The sequence below is a fragment of the Phycodurus eques genome, chromosome 4 (assembly GCF_024500275.1).
Source record: "Phycodurus eques isolate BA_2022a chromosome 4, UOR_Pequ_1.1, whole genome shotgun sequence".
Lineage (NCBI taxonomy): Eukaryota > Metazoa > Chordata > Actinopteri > Syngnathiformes > Syngnathidae > Phycodurus > Phycodurus eques.
In genome coordinates, this window is record NC_084528.1 from 5,705,978 (window position 1) to 5,722,724 (window position 16,747).

At 40.5% G+C, this 16,747-nt stretch overlaps 1 protein-coding gene across 10 annotated transcripts in view; it reads right to left on the reverse strand.

Moving 5' to 3' along the window:
• LOC133401149 (intermembrane lipid transfer protein VPS13B-like) overlaps nt 1-16,747 on the reverse strand; it is a 482,547-nt gene that overhangs the window by 452,970 nt on the left and 12,830 nt on the right. For 9 of the 10 annotated variants that reach the window (XR_009768384.1, XM_061673722.1, XM_061673719.1 and 6 more), the window contains exon 4: nt 1,961-2,078. Coding sequence is in view for 9 of the 10 variants with exons in the window: in XM_061673722.1 (XP_061529706.1) it covers nt 1,961-2,078 (118 nt within the window). In the remaining variant the exon portion in view is untranslated. Of the gene's footprint in view, nt 1-1,960; nt 2,079-9,847; nt 9,878-16,747 lie in introns of those variants that run through there. The other variant, XM_061673723.1, reaches the window with a different exon arrangement.

Genomic DNA, 16,747 nt, shown 5'->3' on the forward strand with positions numbered 1-16,747 from the left:
TTCATACTCATATATACACCTAATGACAATTTAGCCTTCAATTAACCTACCATGCATGTTTTTGCAATGTGGAAAGCGGAGTACCCAGAGTACATGCAACCTTAATTCATTAATTTTCCGTACTTCTTATCCTCACTAGGGTGACGGGTGTGCTGGAGCCTATCCCAGCTATCTTTGGACGAGAGGCGGGATACACCCTGAATGGGTTGCCAGCCACACATTGGATTTGAGTGTGGTATGGGTCAGTAGTGCTACAACCTGTGAGGGAAGGACTGCACAATATAGGACAGGACTGGACAGGACAGGAACAGGAGGGGAAGCATGCAGGACAGGGGTCGTGGACCCGGCTGTACAATTGAAGTTTGATGGGAGTGGCTATGTAAATTATATACATCTATAGGAGCAGGGTGTAAGTGAGGGGATACCTAAGAAATTCACATAGTTATTTTGTTTGTTGCCATGAGTGAGTGGCCCCACACCCAGCAAATACGTCCCAGGGGTGTGTGTCTGCGGACACATGCAGGTGAATTGACACTGTTTCACATCCACAATAACCATCAGAAGTGTCCTGTAATTGCCTGTACCGCCGGGGTTGAGGACCCCACCCCACCTAATCGAGAGGCAGGGTCGGGCTCAGGATTCCACCTGAGAGCGGCCCGATGGACAGGACATCTCCCACACCGAGGGATCCAGGGTCCACTGGCCCCACCGAGGCATCCCGAAAACCCACCACAGGGACCCAACGCCACGCAGCAGGCAACAAAAACGTTATGTAGCCTAGCAAGCGAGCAGTAGCATGAACGGTTGCACGTAAACATGCCGCCGTTCTGTCGAATCATCTTCTAAAGTTTCGGTGTGGGTGAAGTCATTTAATTAAAAATAAAGTAATTTAATTACAATGAGTTAGCACCCATTATTTCTGTCATGTAATGTTGGTTTGACCTGACTGATTAGAATACACGATCTGACTAGAGCAGTGATTTCCAACCTTTATAGAGCCAAGGAACATATTTTACAATTGAAAGATCTCACGGCACACCAACAAACAAAAATGTCACAAAAAGTGGATACATTAATTAATTACTGTATTTACTTCCTACCATCGAATAGAAGACCATTCATTTGTTCTGTCTGTCACTATGCCTCACTGGCATAAATAGAGGAACAAAGATACATTATTTATTGTGAATATAATTTTTTGAGCAATTAAGTACACAAGAATATACAGTAAATGAACAGGTCAATTAAATAGACACATTCCTCCATTTTGTGATCGGATCGGTTATGGGTTTTTAAACTCGCTGATCGGTCCCAAAAGTCCTGATCGTGTAAAGCCTAGTAATCAACCCATAGTTCTGCTAGTTATCGCAGAATACACGGAGAGCCCGCAATCCTGATCACTGGGTTTGGTCACGTGACGTTCGCTTTACAAGCGCAAGGGCAGATGTGAGGTTAATTTCAGTCAACAGAAGAGGGCCATATTGCTTAACATGGCTGCCCCCTGGGATCAGTGAAAATTGATGAATTTTTTTGTTTAGTTCTTATTCCACGAACACAATATTAATCAGTATGCTGTGTTTAGACTAGTGGGAGCACACACAACATATTCTTGCCCCCCAAAATTGCCTTTCCTTCCCCTTTAATGTTTGTAAAATTTGCAGGTCACGGACACAACGCCCACACTGCTCAACATGTATTTACACTGGTGATCTTCCTTAATATATGGCAATATGAGTATTTTTCTCATGAACAGGTAAGACATTATTTGATGGCAAACCTGGAGGCATTGGTCCATTGAATTCTTTAAAATGCAAATATATTCTCAACATTCTTGGAGGCCTGCTCAACCCCTTGATTGTATAAACTGGCTCTAAGATGAGCCTCGGTCCGTGTCCCTGTCCTCCCCCCTACAGCCTTCATTGGAATAATTAAAAAAGAAGGGAGGTAGCAGAGCATTCACCTGGGGGCAGGTCTGGGTCACTAGGGGCAGCCTGCTGGAGTCGGCGAGGCTTGCCGACAGCCTTGGAACTCTCAGAGACACTCCGACTCGTGGAGCTAGAACCACTCTCATGGTCATCCTGATGAAAAAAACAAACACAAACAAAAACAAGCTCGTGTTAGGATGGACACTCAAATATGACTTTTAATCACAGACAAATGGCAGAATCAACAGTGTTGTGATAACAGAACAATACGGGGTGCATTTGGGGTGGCAGCAACCATGCAGCACTGTTTTTGAGCATTTCTTTAGGTTACACTAATTCCAACCAGACCCCACTCCCAATTTAGACTATAAATAAATAGTGGTCCTTGAATGAGGCCGTGTCTTTCCTCCGCAACACTATACATCACTTCTGAGTAATTACAACTCAGGAATGTAACCGCAACTTGCATGTCTCCATTAGTGTTAATAATAATAACATAACTTAATTTATATAGTACTTTTCAAAACATTGTGACAAGGTGCTTGCCGTTTAGTCGTATGGATAGTATGAAAGACACTAAGAAAACAACTAAATTCATAGTTCTATTTGTATTACATTCATCACACTACGTAGAACTGTCAGCGGTTTAGGAATTTGGTGCCTTGCCCAAGGGCACCGCCACCGTGCTCAGGAAACCTCCATCCTAAGTACATAGGTTTTGCATTAGAGAATCCCCACACTAGTTTTATAGGTTGTTTAAAATTTTTTTTTTCCATTTATAAATTTGTAACCCAAACCCAGGGGTGTCAAACTCATTTTTGTCACGGGCCACATTGTGGTTACGGTTTTCCCGCAGAGGAGAATTTTGACTGTGAAACCATATAAATGTTTAATTGCCTCATCATATTATTACATGTACATAAAAATTGATGGATAATTGGTGTTGAAATAGAAGTCAAGGATAACCAACTATTGTTCAAGTTCAAATTACTGTAAAAAGAGGTTTAGTTATAACAACAAAATGCCTTTGCAATATCTCCACATTTGTTACATATAACAATTCAAAATATTAGTATGGATATTAGCAAGAATCATGGAAGTTGATGCACTTTATTTGCTTTCGCAGGCCACATAAAATAAAGGGGCGGGCGAGAGACATTTTGTAAATAATGGTAATGAAAAGGTATACGATAAAAGGGGGAAAAGCAAGACAAAACATATTTTAACAATTATAAAATCTGAGATCTTGTTAAAAGCTGGTGGGCTATGTGTGATAAGCACTGTCTATGGCATTGAGGGGTTACTGGAACTGTTTAACAGTCAGTCAAGGCGGTAAAATTGTGAGCTAAGCAAGCTAAAGAAAAGCAGCATTCACGTGTGCTTATTATTTATGGTGGGAGGGTCTCTGTGGTCCTGCAATAGTCTGTCTTTATGCAGAATCAAGTAAGCAATTGAAAAAGGCTATTGAAATTTATTTTTGTTTGCTCTTGGATTGAATCAGATAGACGCACAGAAATGTAATAAAAACAAAACTTTTTTTAAACAAACACAGGCACTAGCCAGATTATGTTATGTAGAGTTACAAATATTTATTTAGCTTTAAGAGTCGACTGATTTCAACTACTCAAACGGGGGAGGGAAGGAAGAGGAAGGCGCACAATTAACCACTCAATACCATTTTAGGCAATAAACTTTTCTCATGAGGCACAAAATGCCTTTTTCTGAGTGACTCCCGAGGACAACATGATGGTGCCTCAGTGGCTGCCAGGTAAATGGATCGCTAGGTTATTACATAAGGGCACAAAACAGGGAACAAGTGCTGCAGGAACACAGGGGATACAAGATGGAGATTGAGGAAAGGCAGGCCAAGCACTGCCTGCAGCCATATCAAGTCAGTACAAATGTGAAACTAAATACTGTACAGACAGACAAAGAGGCACAGGATTTAGCTATGAGAGTGGCATTGCCTATAGGCAAGTGGGGACCCCCTAGCCAGAGTGTAAGTGGGCACCAGTTGAGGGTGAGCGCAAAGGGAGGCCAGATCTAACCTCTATCCCCGCAGACATCTGGCTGAGTGAGAGACCCAAACGCAGTGTGTTAGAAATGTCTGAAGTGTTGACCCCATCTGAGTCTCTCAGAAATTAGTTGAACCCTATTGCCACAGCTGGCTATCAGAAACATTAACTTTGTAGATACTGTCATAGGTTTCCTTTGATAAACATGTAAACTACTAGAGATTCTAGAAACATTTAACCATTATTACCTCTCACCACATTTTATGACTACACAATACACACTACACACAGTTGCAATTTGTAACACTGTCAAATTATTGATGCACACATTGAAAAATCAAAGTAAATATCTTCTGAAGAGTAATCTATGTCAGTAACTCAAACATTTTTATAGCACCCTTTTTCATAGATTCTGTAGGTTAATGGAAGCATATAAATGGCCACTGCCGAATCAGATTCAGACAACTTTATAGACCCCCATGCAGGCAATTAATTTACAGCTTTCAGGTTCCAATGCATATTCAGCCACAACAAAAACTTAAGACAAGGTAATATAAGACTTGGAAATAGGCTATAGGACAGGTTGCAATACAGTGCCGTGAAAAAGTATTCAAATTCTTATATTGGCATAGTTTCCTCACGTTACTGTTTAAGATCATCAAATAAATGTACTGTAAATATCAGCCAAACATAACCCAAGTGAACTTAAAATGCTGCTTTTAAATGGTGATTTCATTGATTAAGGAAAAAAAATATTCAAAGTTACCTCGCCCTGAGTGAATAATTACACCCCTTGTTGATCATGAATTAACTGTGGCTAATTACATTTTGTGGTTGATTTTCACTGATCACACCCAAGCCTGATTACCTCCAGACTTGTTCAATAAAGAAATCACTAAAACAGAATCTGTCCCGAAAAAATAAAGTCGGAAAAAAGATTTTTAAAAGCTGCAACAAAATGACACGATCCAAAGAAATCCCAGAACAGTCGAGAAATAAAGTGTTACAAAAGCCATTTCTGAAGCTTCAGGATTCCACCTCCACAGAGATGTGAAAGATGCTTGATTTCTGATATTTACATTTGCTTGATGAGCTCAAACATTAAAGTTGGGAAACTATGCAAAAAAATTGTAAGAATTTGAGCAGAGGGTGAATACTTTTTCACGGCACTGTAAATAAAGAAACCAATGAGATAAAAGCAATGTAACACAAAAAAAAAAACATTAAAACAAAAAATCTTATGAAGAGTTAAAGAATAGCAATTCATTTCGTGCACCGCAAACACTCTCACTGTTACTGTTGTTTTTCCACTGTGAGTCACAAGCAGACTCATGCTGACATCAAAGTGACAGGCATGGAGATTGGAGGCCATGCAGTGAAGGGTGAACGCCTATAGCGTGATAAAATAAATGAATGATAGGACACCAAATAGGTCTTTATCAAAGACAGAATCCCGCCTTCCAGCCGCCTCACCCGTGACATGAAGAGGCCCCGTCTTCCATGTCAGGACCTACAGAACTCTCTAATTGGGATTAGACCGCCTGTGTTTTAACAACTAAATACAAGATACACTTACCATGCAGTGTTCTGCCAATATTTTTCGGACTTGTAGCTTAAAGGACCTAGCTAATCTTGTGACAATTGGCACTTATTCCATAGTTATGGATTTACAAATGATGTCTGAAGCCAAAAATACCCCCAAAAATACAGTCCCCTCCAAAAGTATTGGAATGGCAAGGTAAATTCCTTTGTTTTTGTTGTATACTGAAGACATTTGGGTTTCAGATCAAAAGATGAATATGAGACAAAAGTTCAGAATTCCAACTTTTATTTCATGGTATTTACATCTAGATGTGTTAAACGACTCAGGACAGAGCACCTTTTGTATGAACCCACCCATTTTCAACTTGTGATCTGAAACCAAAATGTCTTCAGAATACAACAAAAAAAAGGAATTGAACTTGCCATTCCAATACCTTTTGGAGGGGACTGTAGACTGAGTAGCCATTTTCGGCTGTTTTTTGATGAAATGCCATGTCATCCCACATGAGTAAGTGTTTGCAGATTCATTTCCAAATATGTAAACGGGTTTCGTATAATAATAATTGATCAATAAAAGGCACGAGCGACATTTAGACCATTGTAACCGAGTAAAAGTACCGTTACTTCTTAACAGCAGAATGAGGCAGAAGTATTTTTTCTGGTTTCGTCAACTCCTGTGACAAACAAACCATCTCCCGAGCGCACAGGCGGAACCTCACGCCAATGCGTACGCATATTAGTCCGCCGGAGTAATATTCAGAAATTACATCTGTGTGGATAGTGGATGTGTGGACTGGATCCGTTCAAGAAGTACGAAACAGCCTTTGACGTTCACCGACCGCGACCACCACCCCTCCCCCCATAAGAAAAATTAATCAGATTGATACGCTTCACGGAAATGGCCTGAATTCGAAACAGCGAATTTCGCCGAAAGGTGACTGATTTGCATGTATGTTTAAAAAAAAAAAAAAAAAAAAAGGGGGACATTGTTTTCAATTAAAGTGAATTAATGTAACAGAAGTGGTCAATGCATCCCCGCTATGGGTAAAAAAAAAAAAAAAAAAAAAGTGTTTCAGAAGTTCCTGTTACGGTTACAATTCTAATCATATATACTAGGTCACATTTGGTTAAACAAATGTAGTCAATCATCCAATCATCATTTATAACGACCGAGTTATACACATAAGCTGTCAGATATTAGTTAATAGAAGTATTTGAACTACACTTGATCTACACTTACTTTAACACTAACTTTCAAAAAAATTGTTTGTAGCCACCACCACCAAAAAAAAAAAAAAAAAAAAAAGTGATTTTTTTTTTTTTTTTATACAGTAATGTCGATAATGTAATGTCAGCATGTGGACACTTTTTCTACACTTCACTTGTGCCTTTTGGGGCAGCTTAACCCATTGAGGATTAACCCACTGGAATGTAGGTGGAGTGAAACAGAGCTCATCGCATTTGAATCATATTACACTTTTTAATGTTCCTTGGCCTCAAACCCATCGGTGAGCTCAACAAAACAAAATGCCACTAATGGGTTTTTAATGAAATTGTTATGAAGACTGATAGGCATTACACAACAATTAAAGATACTGTATGAGTTTAAGTTTCTACTCAAAAATATCTGTGAAAAGAAAGACCCCTGTAAGCTAAAGTGATAATGAAACAGTCAATTTTCGATACTGCTTGTCCTCCTTATGATAGCGGGTGACTGGAGCCTATATTCAGGCGAGCGGAGGGGTAAACTCAGGACTAGTTCAAACCACAGTCAACCCCAGTGCTGACAAACAGATGAACAACAATTCACCCTCAGATTCACATCTATGGGGAATTTAGGGTCTTCATCAATCCATTTTCCATACAGCTTTTCCTCACTAGGGTCACGGGCGTGCTGCAGCCTATCCCAGCTATCTTCGGGCAAGAGGCGAGGTACACCCCAAACTGGTCACCAGCCAATCGCAGGGCACATATAAAACAAACAACCATTCACACTCACATTCAGACCTACAGACAATTTAGAAGTCTTGAATTAACCCACCATGCATGTTTTAGAGATGTGGGAGGAAACCTAAGTGCCCGGAGAAAACCCACACAGGCACGGGGAGAATATGCAAACTCCACACAGGCGGCGCCAGGATTTGAACCCCGGTCCTCAGAACTGTGAGGAAGATTTGCTAACCAGTCCTCCACCGTGCCGTCTTAGGGGCTTCGATTAACCTTTTAAAAAAAAAAAAAAATAAAAATAAAAAAAAAATAAAAAAGTTATTGGGATGTGGGAATCAGAATACCAATAGAAAAACCATACAAGCATGTGGAGAAAATGCAAACTCCAGTGAGATCTGCAAAACGGAGTCTCAAAGTCAAACATTTGCACACATATAGTGCTGGGCCATCCTCAGCAGCAACAACTGAAATCAATGGTTTTCCATGACTGGCAATGAGTCTTTCACATCTCTGTGGAGATATTTTGGCCGACTCTTCCTTGCAGAACTTCAGCAACACTGGAGGGTTTTCGAGCATGAACTGATTTTTTAAGGTCATGCCACAGGATTTCAATCAGATTAAAGTCCTGACTTTGACTGGGCCACTCCAAACCCAGAAGTTGATTTGCTGGTTTATTTTGGCTCGTTATCCTGCTGCAGAATCCAAGTGCACTTCATCCTGAGGTCGTGATCTGATGCCCGAACATTCTCCTTCAGGAAATTCATGGTTTCATCAATCACAGCAACTTGTCCAGGTCCTGAAGGAGCAAAGCAGCCCAAGACCATTACACTACTACCACCATGCTTGACTGTTGGTATGATTTTCCTGAAATGCTGTGCTACATTTACAGCAGATGTAACGAGACACACCTTCCAAAAAGCTCAACTTTCATCATGTCAGTTTCATATAATATTTTCCCAAAAGTCTTTGGAATCATTTAGATGTTTTTTGCAAAAGTAAGACGTGCCTTTATGTTATTTTTGGTCAGTAGGGGTTTTCGCAAGTCTGCCCTGCATGCCTAATTTTGCCTTGTCTCTTCCTCAGTGTGGTGTCATGAACACTGACTTCAACTGAGGCAAGGGCGGCCTGCAGATCTTTAGAAGTTGTCCTGTGTTCCTTTGTGACTACCTGGATGAGTCATCGCTGTGCATTTGGAGCAATCTTTGTCGGTTGCCCACTCTTGAGAAGGTTCCATAATTTCTCCATTTCACGGTAAATGACTCTCTATTTTTCGCTGAAATCCTGAAGCTGTAGAAATGGCTTGGTAACCCTTTTCTAGACTCACAGATGTCAATTACTTTTTTTCTTGACTGTTCTTGAATTTGTTTGCATCATGTCACTTTGTTGCAGCTTTTTTATATCTTTTGTCTGACTTGATTTTGTTAGATTCTGTTTAAGTGATTTCTTGATTGAACAGGTCTGGAGGTAATCAGGCTTGGGTGTGATCAGTGAAAACTAACCAAATGTTGTGATTAGCCAGATTTAATTCATGATTTAACAGGGGGAGTAATTGCTTTTTCACATAGGGCCAGGTAACTGAAGAGGTTTTTTTTCCCCTCAATAAATGAAATCACCATTTAAAAACAGAATTTGAAGTTCACTTGGGTTATATTTGTCTGATATTTACATTTGTTTGATTATCTTAAACTTTAAAGTGGCGAAACTATGGAAAAAATATACGATTTTGAGAAGCGGACTAATACTTTTTTATAGCACTGTAAAGGAGACATACAATCCATTTTGCATATTCTCCATAGCAACAATCTAAAACAGTCCACGCGTCTTAACGTGTGGCATGCTTTTGTATTCAGTATTAAGAAATATATCACATTTCACACCGCCTATTTGTTGTCTTGTTGAAATTAGTCTGTTTTGAGGGGGTAGTAATACATGTGAGGCAGTGCTCAAATGGCCCCATATAATTCTGTGCCAGTGGCGAGTTTGGAGTTCAAGGATTCAAGGAGTTTATTTGTCATACCAATCAGTGTTTCCCACAGGACCAGAATCTACTTGCAGTTGTGGGCATCTACCGGCTGGCCCGCGCGGGCGCGTTGCTGAAAGGGGGGGGGATGTCTTTTTGCGCATCAATTTTAAAGTTTGTGAAAAGTGCAATATCAAACACCAAATAACAAAGGCCATTTCATCAGAAATATCATGGCTTACTGAAATAAATAAGAAATAACGTATGTAACAAATGAAGTAACAAGTGTTCAATTTTCTTGCAGAGTTTGCACTCTTCGCTGGAGCACTGAAGTTTTCATGGTTTAGCTTCTAGAATCATTAACAAAGAGAAAGCTTAATATAACATAAATCTGACCTGCCTAAACTTCTGGACTTGTTTGGCGAGGTTTTTTTTGTGTGATCGTATTTCTTGTTTACCTTCGTTCTTATCTTCATCTGTTCGTGTCCCTCATGATTCACGCTGTCGGCTCACTTCGTCTTGAGCCACTTCTTCTCCGGCAGACCAAGTTGCGCCTCTTGGCGGAGGTAATACATAATGCCACCTACTGACCGGCGTGTAATCATACGTGACAGTCAGCACGAGGACGAAGAGATAGCGGCTAAATCTTTTAGTGGCGGCCAAAATTCACTTGTTGCGGCCAAGCACAAATGTATTTGTGGAAAACACTGTCAATAACGGGAACAATTTGAAAAAAAGAAATCTGTTGAGTTAGATTTTTATGCTGATTAAAACTAAAATTTGCATGCTCATTCCAAAATTGCAGTCAAGTTTTTTCTCCACATCTTACCCTCCAGATAGACAAAATTCCACTGATTAGCTGTAGTAAGACTTGCCAGCTGATTACTGATTCGACTCATCTACAGCTACGTGGCAATTTGTTTGTGCAGTCACAATTGAGACAGTGCGGTGAGAGGTGTGTGCAGCTCTCAATAGGTCAGTACTATCAATATCTGCAAGCAGAAAGCTAGCATAGTAGGAATTAAGAGGATTTGGGCTGGCTTTTCTCTTAACCTTGTAACCATGGGTATACTGTTGTAAGTTCTATTTCGTTTCATGCAGTTTAGTTTTCAAAGCTTGCAACTATTCCATCTTAATGTTTTATTTACTAAGGTATATATTTCCTTTGTTGCACTTTGTTTTCAGTTTGTTCAAAAACTTGACGTGATGAGTTTTGGATTCCGCACCCACAAATTTGTTAAAAACAGCTGTCAGACCTAACGCAACAAAAATTGTGTTCCCCAGTGTAATATGACAGGAGATTTTATACCCAAGGTCCCAAATTAGCTCAATAAGTCTCAAGACATTGTGAAATATAAATAGAAAAAGAAATAAGATAAAATAATACCTAATACCTATTTGCAGTTGTGAATGTTTGCAATGGTGCAAATGCAGCAAGGATTTGGCTGCAACGACTATACAAAATGCCAGAGGCTTGAATTGCACATAATATTTACATATTTCCATGATCCTTTGTAGTGATGGGAGATATGGCCTACATTTGATATCACAATTTTTTTCCCTAATGTCCATATGACCCAATATTTATTGTATCAAAGTTTATAAATGTATAAAACCAGACCAGACCAAACTGATTTGCTTTATGTGACATCACGCCAAATGAATATTGTGTGCTGATCTATAAATGAAGCAAGTAAAAAGAGAAATACTGATTCTTGACAATGCCACACTGACCAAACCAGACTGTACGGAACAGGTAGCCAAGACAGCGATGGCACGCCCACTGTGAAACTATTTCCTGATCACTCATGCAACGAGGCTAGCTGCTAATGCTAATGTAAACAATCCCATGAAACACTTTGTATCTCGTCCATGATTTGCAAACAACTATCTTGTTATCTTCCTGCCCCGTTCACGGAGCTAACAAAAACAAAAGCACTTCAACTGCCTCCGCTATCACTATGCCGTTGTTTTGTTTAGGTTAATGCAGCGGCACAGGGAGTCGCGGCTCTTTTAGCATGACACGTGCATCACACTCAATAAAGTGCTTTATCTTCAGGTGATTTTACACACATATGCCTGTCTTTGTCGTAACATCTTTCATACACGTTTCACAGACTGCGGTTGTTTCCAAATGATAGAAGTTATGCTCTTTTTTTTTGGACTATTTCTGACTCACTGGTCGCTAGCATCTTCTCCATGTTGTGTCAGTGCAGCAAGAGCTACCGCAGAAGTCATGCGGTGTAACAAAATCACCCGGAGTAGCGAAAAATATGGAACATAAAATCGATGATCACCTTTTGTGATATTAAGGATTATTAAAATATTGATTGGATTGCCCTTCATTCTCCCAGCACTCGTCCTTTGTAGTTGAAAAGAATAAAGTGTTCATCGTATAGGGATTAATAGGCATGGGGGGGTTGATGTCGGGGCAAAAGACCACTGTTTGAGTTTAGTAGTCTTACAGCTTCCAGAAAGAAGCTGTTTCTCAGACTGGTGGGCCTACATCGGATGTTCCGTAGCCTCCTGTCCAAGCGGAGTGGATGAAAGAGAGGGTTCTGCAGGATGGGTTGTCTTTGATACGCAGAGAGCCCTCTCTCTGTACCTGCTGGTAGAGATGTCTGGAGTGGTGGGATTTCACTGAGCACTCGTAGGTCAGTAGTGTGAACAGGAGGGGGCTAAACATGCAGACCTAGAGGGAGACAGTATTGAGGGTGATGGAGGTGGAGATGATGTTGTGGATCCTGACAGTCTGTTGGTCAGGAAGTCCAGGACCCAGTTCCCCAGTGATGAACGCAGCCCTAGAATGTCCAGTTTTTCACCATGGTCAGTGGGAAGATGGTGTTGAAGGCAGAGGTGAAATCCATGAAGAGCAGGTGAACGTAAGAGTTCTTGCTTTCCAGGTGAGTGAGGACGGTGTGGACCACTGATGAGATAGCATCATCAGTTGAGCGTTTCTTTTTATCTGTGCCTTGATGAGCTTTTCAAAGCACTTCATGACTATTGGAGTGAGGGCTATTGGCCAGTAGTTATTCAGACCTGTCACTGTGTGGGGATCTTGGGTATGGGGATGATGGAGGCAGTCCTTAGGCAGGTTGGGACAGACGCTAGTTGGAGCAAGGCGTTATATATGTCTGTTGGAACTTCTGCCAGCTAGTGGACAAAGTCTTTCAGTACCTGCCCTGGGATGTTGTCAGGACTTGCAGTCTTGCGGGGGTCTATCCTTTGCAGAGTCTTCCTCACGTCTGTTAGGGTTATGCTGAGGGGCATGTCATCGGGTGGTGGTGTGAGTCTGGCACTGAGGCTGGGGGTGACGTTGTGGTCCTCAAAGCGGGCATAGAACTGGTTAAGGGCATCTGGTCTTCTGGGCATTGTGCATCCTTGGTGTTGCAATTTGTGATGCACTTGATGCCTTTCCACATGCTCCGAGGGTCACTGGAGGTGAAGTGGCATTACATTTTTTCTGCATAGGCTTCTTTAGCCCTCTTGATGACCCCAGCTAGCTCTTCTTGGGTGGGGGTGAATGTCGAGCCCAAAGTCTAAAAAGGGAGTGTGAAAAGCAAAGGACATGCGAGCCCCGACAAAGACGGCATCTATTTCCCTACTCAGCATTTCATCACCAAGCCACTGAATTAGACATCCGTGAATGTGGCGCATGCAGCAGACACCCCACCAAGTCGACTTCACAGAGCAATCAAGTATGTTCCCCAAATATCAAAAGCTAAAACTGGTAGCAACTGCTAATACATCCAACTCTGTGCATCCAACAAAACTCAATTCAGCTCGTTTTTGCTTTGGCATAGTGTTTCCGACTGCGTAAAAGTGGCAGATCTTCGCCCAGCATAGCTGCCAAATCGTGGGTGGACACATTTGGTATAACACCTCTGTTACATCACAGTAGGGTAAATTCCAAATGGCTCGCTCACAGACGCATTTTCAGAAATACACAGCAAACAAGATTTATTCGGTGGGTTGGTTGGTTTAATTTGGCACTGGATGGGTGAAACAGGCACTCCAGAGACTATTCATATACAAGCGACAAGTGCTTGCCAGCCTTGTAAAATTTTCTTAAAATCATGGAATGAGAACTTCAAACGCTGCTAAAATCCTCCATAAGTAATACATTCGTGGGGCGGTCTTACTAAAGTACATGACCTCTTCTAGTCCCCACACTGCTCTTCTCACAAATAATGCTCCATCTTGCGCTATTTAGTTCGAGTTTTTAGTGGAAGTGAGGCCATCTGAAATGTCATGGTAATTTTGGCACGTCAACTTGGAGAACCCCTTGGAATTTTGGCCCATACAAGTTTATTGGTGGATATTTTTAACTGACTGAAACTTGTCAGCCAATCAGAAAAGGGGTTTTCCAAGTAGCGGACGAAACGAAAGGGTCAAGGGGATATGTTCCATCCATCCATTTTCTATCGCTTAGCCGAGGTAGGGTCGCTGGGGCAGTAGCTTTAGCAGGGTAGCCCAGACTTCCCTCTCCCCAGCCACTTCTTCCAGCTCTTCCGAGGGGATCCCGTGGAGAAATATAATGAAGTAACACTGTTTTACTCTAATTCAAAGCAGTTTTTTTAACCAGATTTTCAATCGTCGACATCGCACAAAAACGTTGCCCAAAAAGGCAATTATTTTTTTCCAACATAAAAACTCAATTTCTACCATCATCCGAGTTTCAAAATACTTGATGTGTTTTTCTCAGGTTGAAGTGGCCATTCCAACCAGACTAAGCATTTTGACAGACCATTTTGGGGAACTATTATATTGTTTGTTGCTAATTAAAAAGCATTTTTTTCATCATATGTCCCATTTAAAATCATAGTGTCTCAAATTCAAACACATGATTTCCCTCATACCAGAAGGGATAGGCAACAAGTTGTCATGATGTTTCTGCGACCTCTTGATGTTAGTCATGTTTCTTTCTTATTACTGAACCTCACACAACTGGCTGCACCATGAACAGACAAAAGAAATTATTGTGAAGAGGCCAACATGGCAACAAGTACAGGAAAGTGAAAGGGAGAAAGTGAAGGAGACTCACAGATAGAAAGAGAAAACAGGAGAATGTTTTCCAAATTTAGATCTAAGAGGCTCTGGTCCGTCAGATGTCTCCATCAACTAACCACAAGCATGCTGCTTGTGCCGGCATTGCTATCCCCTCATGCTGATTATTGCAATGTGTTATATACAGTAGTATAACAGTCAATACATACCCTTGATATATACACAAACACATACATCTTTGTCAAATCAACCACAATCCGCAATGGGAAATTCCAACATGTAGGGCAACTTGATTTCTAATCCAAATAACAACAAACAAACGTGTAAATGAAATACATACTCTAACCAATCAAAGGAAATTCAAAATATTTAGAAATAGTAATGATATAATACACAATATATATATATTCACAACAGTGATGGTCGCACTTTCTTACATTCAGTCATTATTGTATACACTGTTTTGGGCACATAATAAAAGCTATAAGCATCCCTTGTACAACATATCGACCACCAAGAACAATACAAGCAGTGGCCGAGGCTACTTCGACAACTTAATTGCACATGTGAGGTACAGCTGGAAGGCAGGCACGGCAAAGTCATGTGTGTTCTTGGAGAGTATTAATGTTCTAAAACCAGCAAATCAAACAGAAAGAAATGGGAGAAGACTTTTCATCTATGATAAATATCAATGCCAAATTGCTGGAGGATTTAGCAAGCAAGTGAGATGGATGAAACTTCATGTTTCCCGCACTTTCATCCGCCAGGTTCTAATACAACTGAAGTACTGAAAATATAACGGTAGTATCAAACTCACGTTAATAATGGAAAACTGTCATACTTGGTAAACAAAACATATCAATTGTGTCCTTGAAACATCTTGGACCTGTAAAACAATCTATTTCCAGGGTGTCTTCATCCCAACTACACACAAAACCTTTTACAGGGCCTTATAAGCATTTTTGACAAAACATGTTATGAATCCAGAAAAGGCAACAAAGTCAAATCACATTTCCAGTGCACGCTTTATACTCATGTTGCGTGACAAATAATAGGCATATAGCTCTGACTCCCATCCTTGGCAAGGCAGTCCAAATCTGTTGTATCGAGTGCAACAAACTCCCTAGGTTTCAGAAAATATCTCCATAAATTCCATTGCTTGTGAGTGTTTTGTCATTGGCCTCCACTTCCTTAAGCTGATGGCTGCATTCACATCTGTAAGCAGCAGTGGCAAACCTTTCATGGAAACATTTCCCAATTTTTAGTTGGGACAATTATGTGTATATACACCACAATAACCAGTCAGTTTGTCCTCAGCAAAGTATTAATACAGCAAACATTATCTATAAATTATGACCTCAAGACTGCAGTATCACCAACAAGGCCTGGAAAGCAAGTAATAGACTCCAAAGAGGAATTGCGACAGTCCGGAAGGGCTGAAAGCAAGGATTAAGCTGAGCAGTGGCAGCATCCTGTCCAGAGTGTATTGATCACCACTTGACTCAATGGATAGAGGAAGCTGCTGGGCTTAATTTCTTTCCCTGGCTGCTTTCCTGTGTCTGAGGAGCAACAGTAACATCATCCTACCAGGAACCCAAAACTTCATTAAACTTCAAAGACAAAGCAGTGTTACACCAGAATCACCTGACTCAAATGCAAGGGCAGCTAAGCACACTGTTTTCTGGTAGAATGACATGCTGCTTTGCATTCACGTCTGCATATGCTTTAAATCAGTCTGGAATGCCAACATGCTCAGAGCAATGGATCATTCTGGAATTGTTACAACTTAAATCAGGGAGAAACTGATAAAGCACAAATGATTATGTTTTTTAAGCTGTTACATTCATGCCAGAAAACATTTGTTTGACTTATTCACTTTCCAAGTAAAATAGTAATTTACTTTATATTAAATCCAAGGTTATATATTGTTAATATTATTCTCAAAGGCAGTCTTTTGAAAACTCCACTTTTTTTTTTTTTTTATTCAATTGATACGTCCCAAAAATAAACTACAAAAAATGTCTGTCTGTTTGTCTATCTATACGTCTATTTAATCACAAAAAGTTGAATTATAGGAATAGGAAAGCTTCAAAGCTCCATGTTCTCAGCTTCTGACTCCTCTTCCCTGAAGACAAAGCCGAGTTTAACTGATGGTCAGATGGATTTATAGTGCAATCTCTGTGAGCCATTTGTTGCCTGAAAGCAGGAGAATCAAAGACTAGATTTCCGGATGGTAACAGGACAGAGATTAACCAGTTTTTGCTCTCTGATTGCAAACTCCCACAGGCTGTTTTCTTCTACTTTTTTCATTTGTCCTTTGTCTTTTATGCCCCTTGTAAGTGGAGATTTAC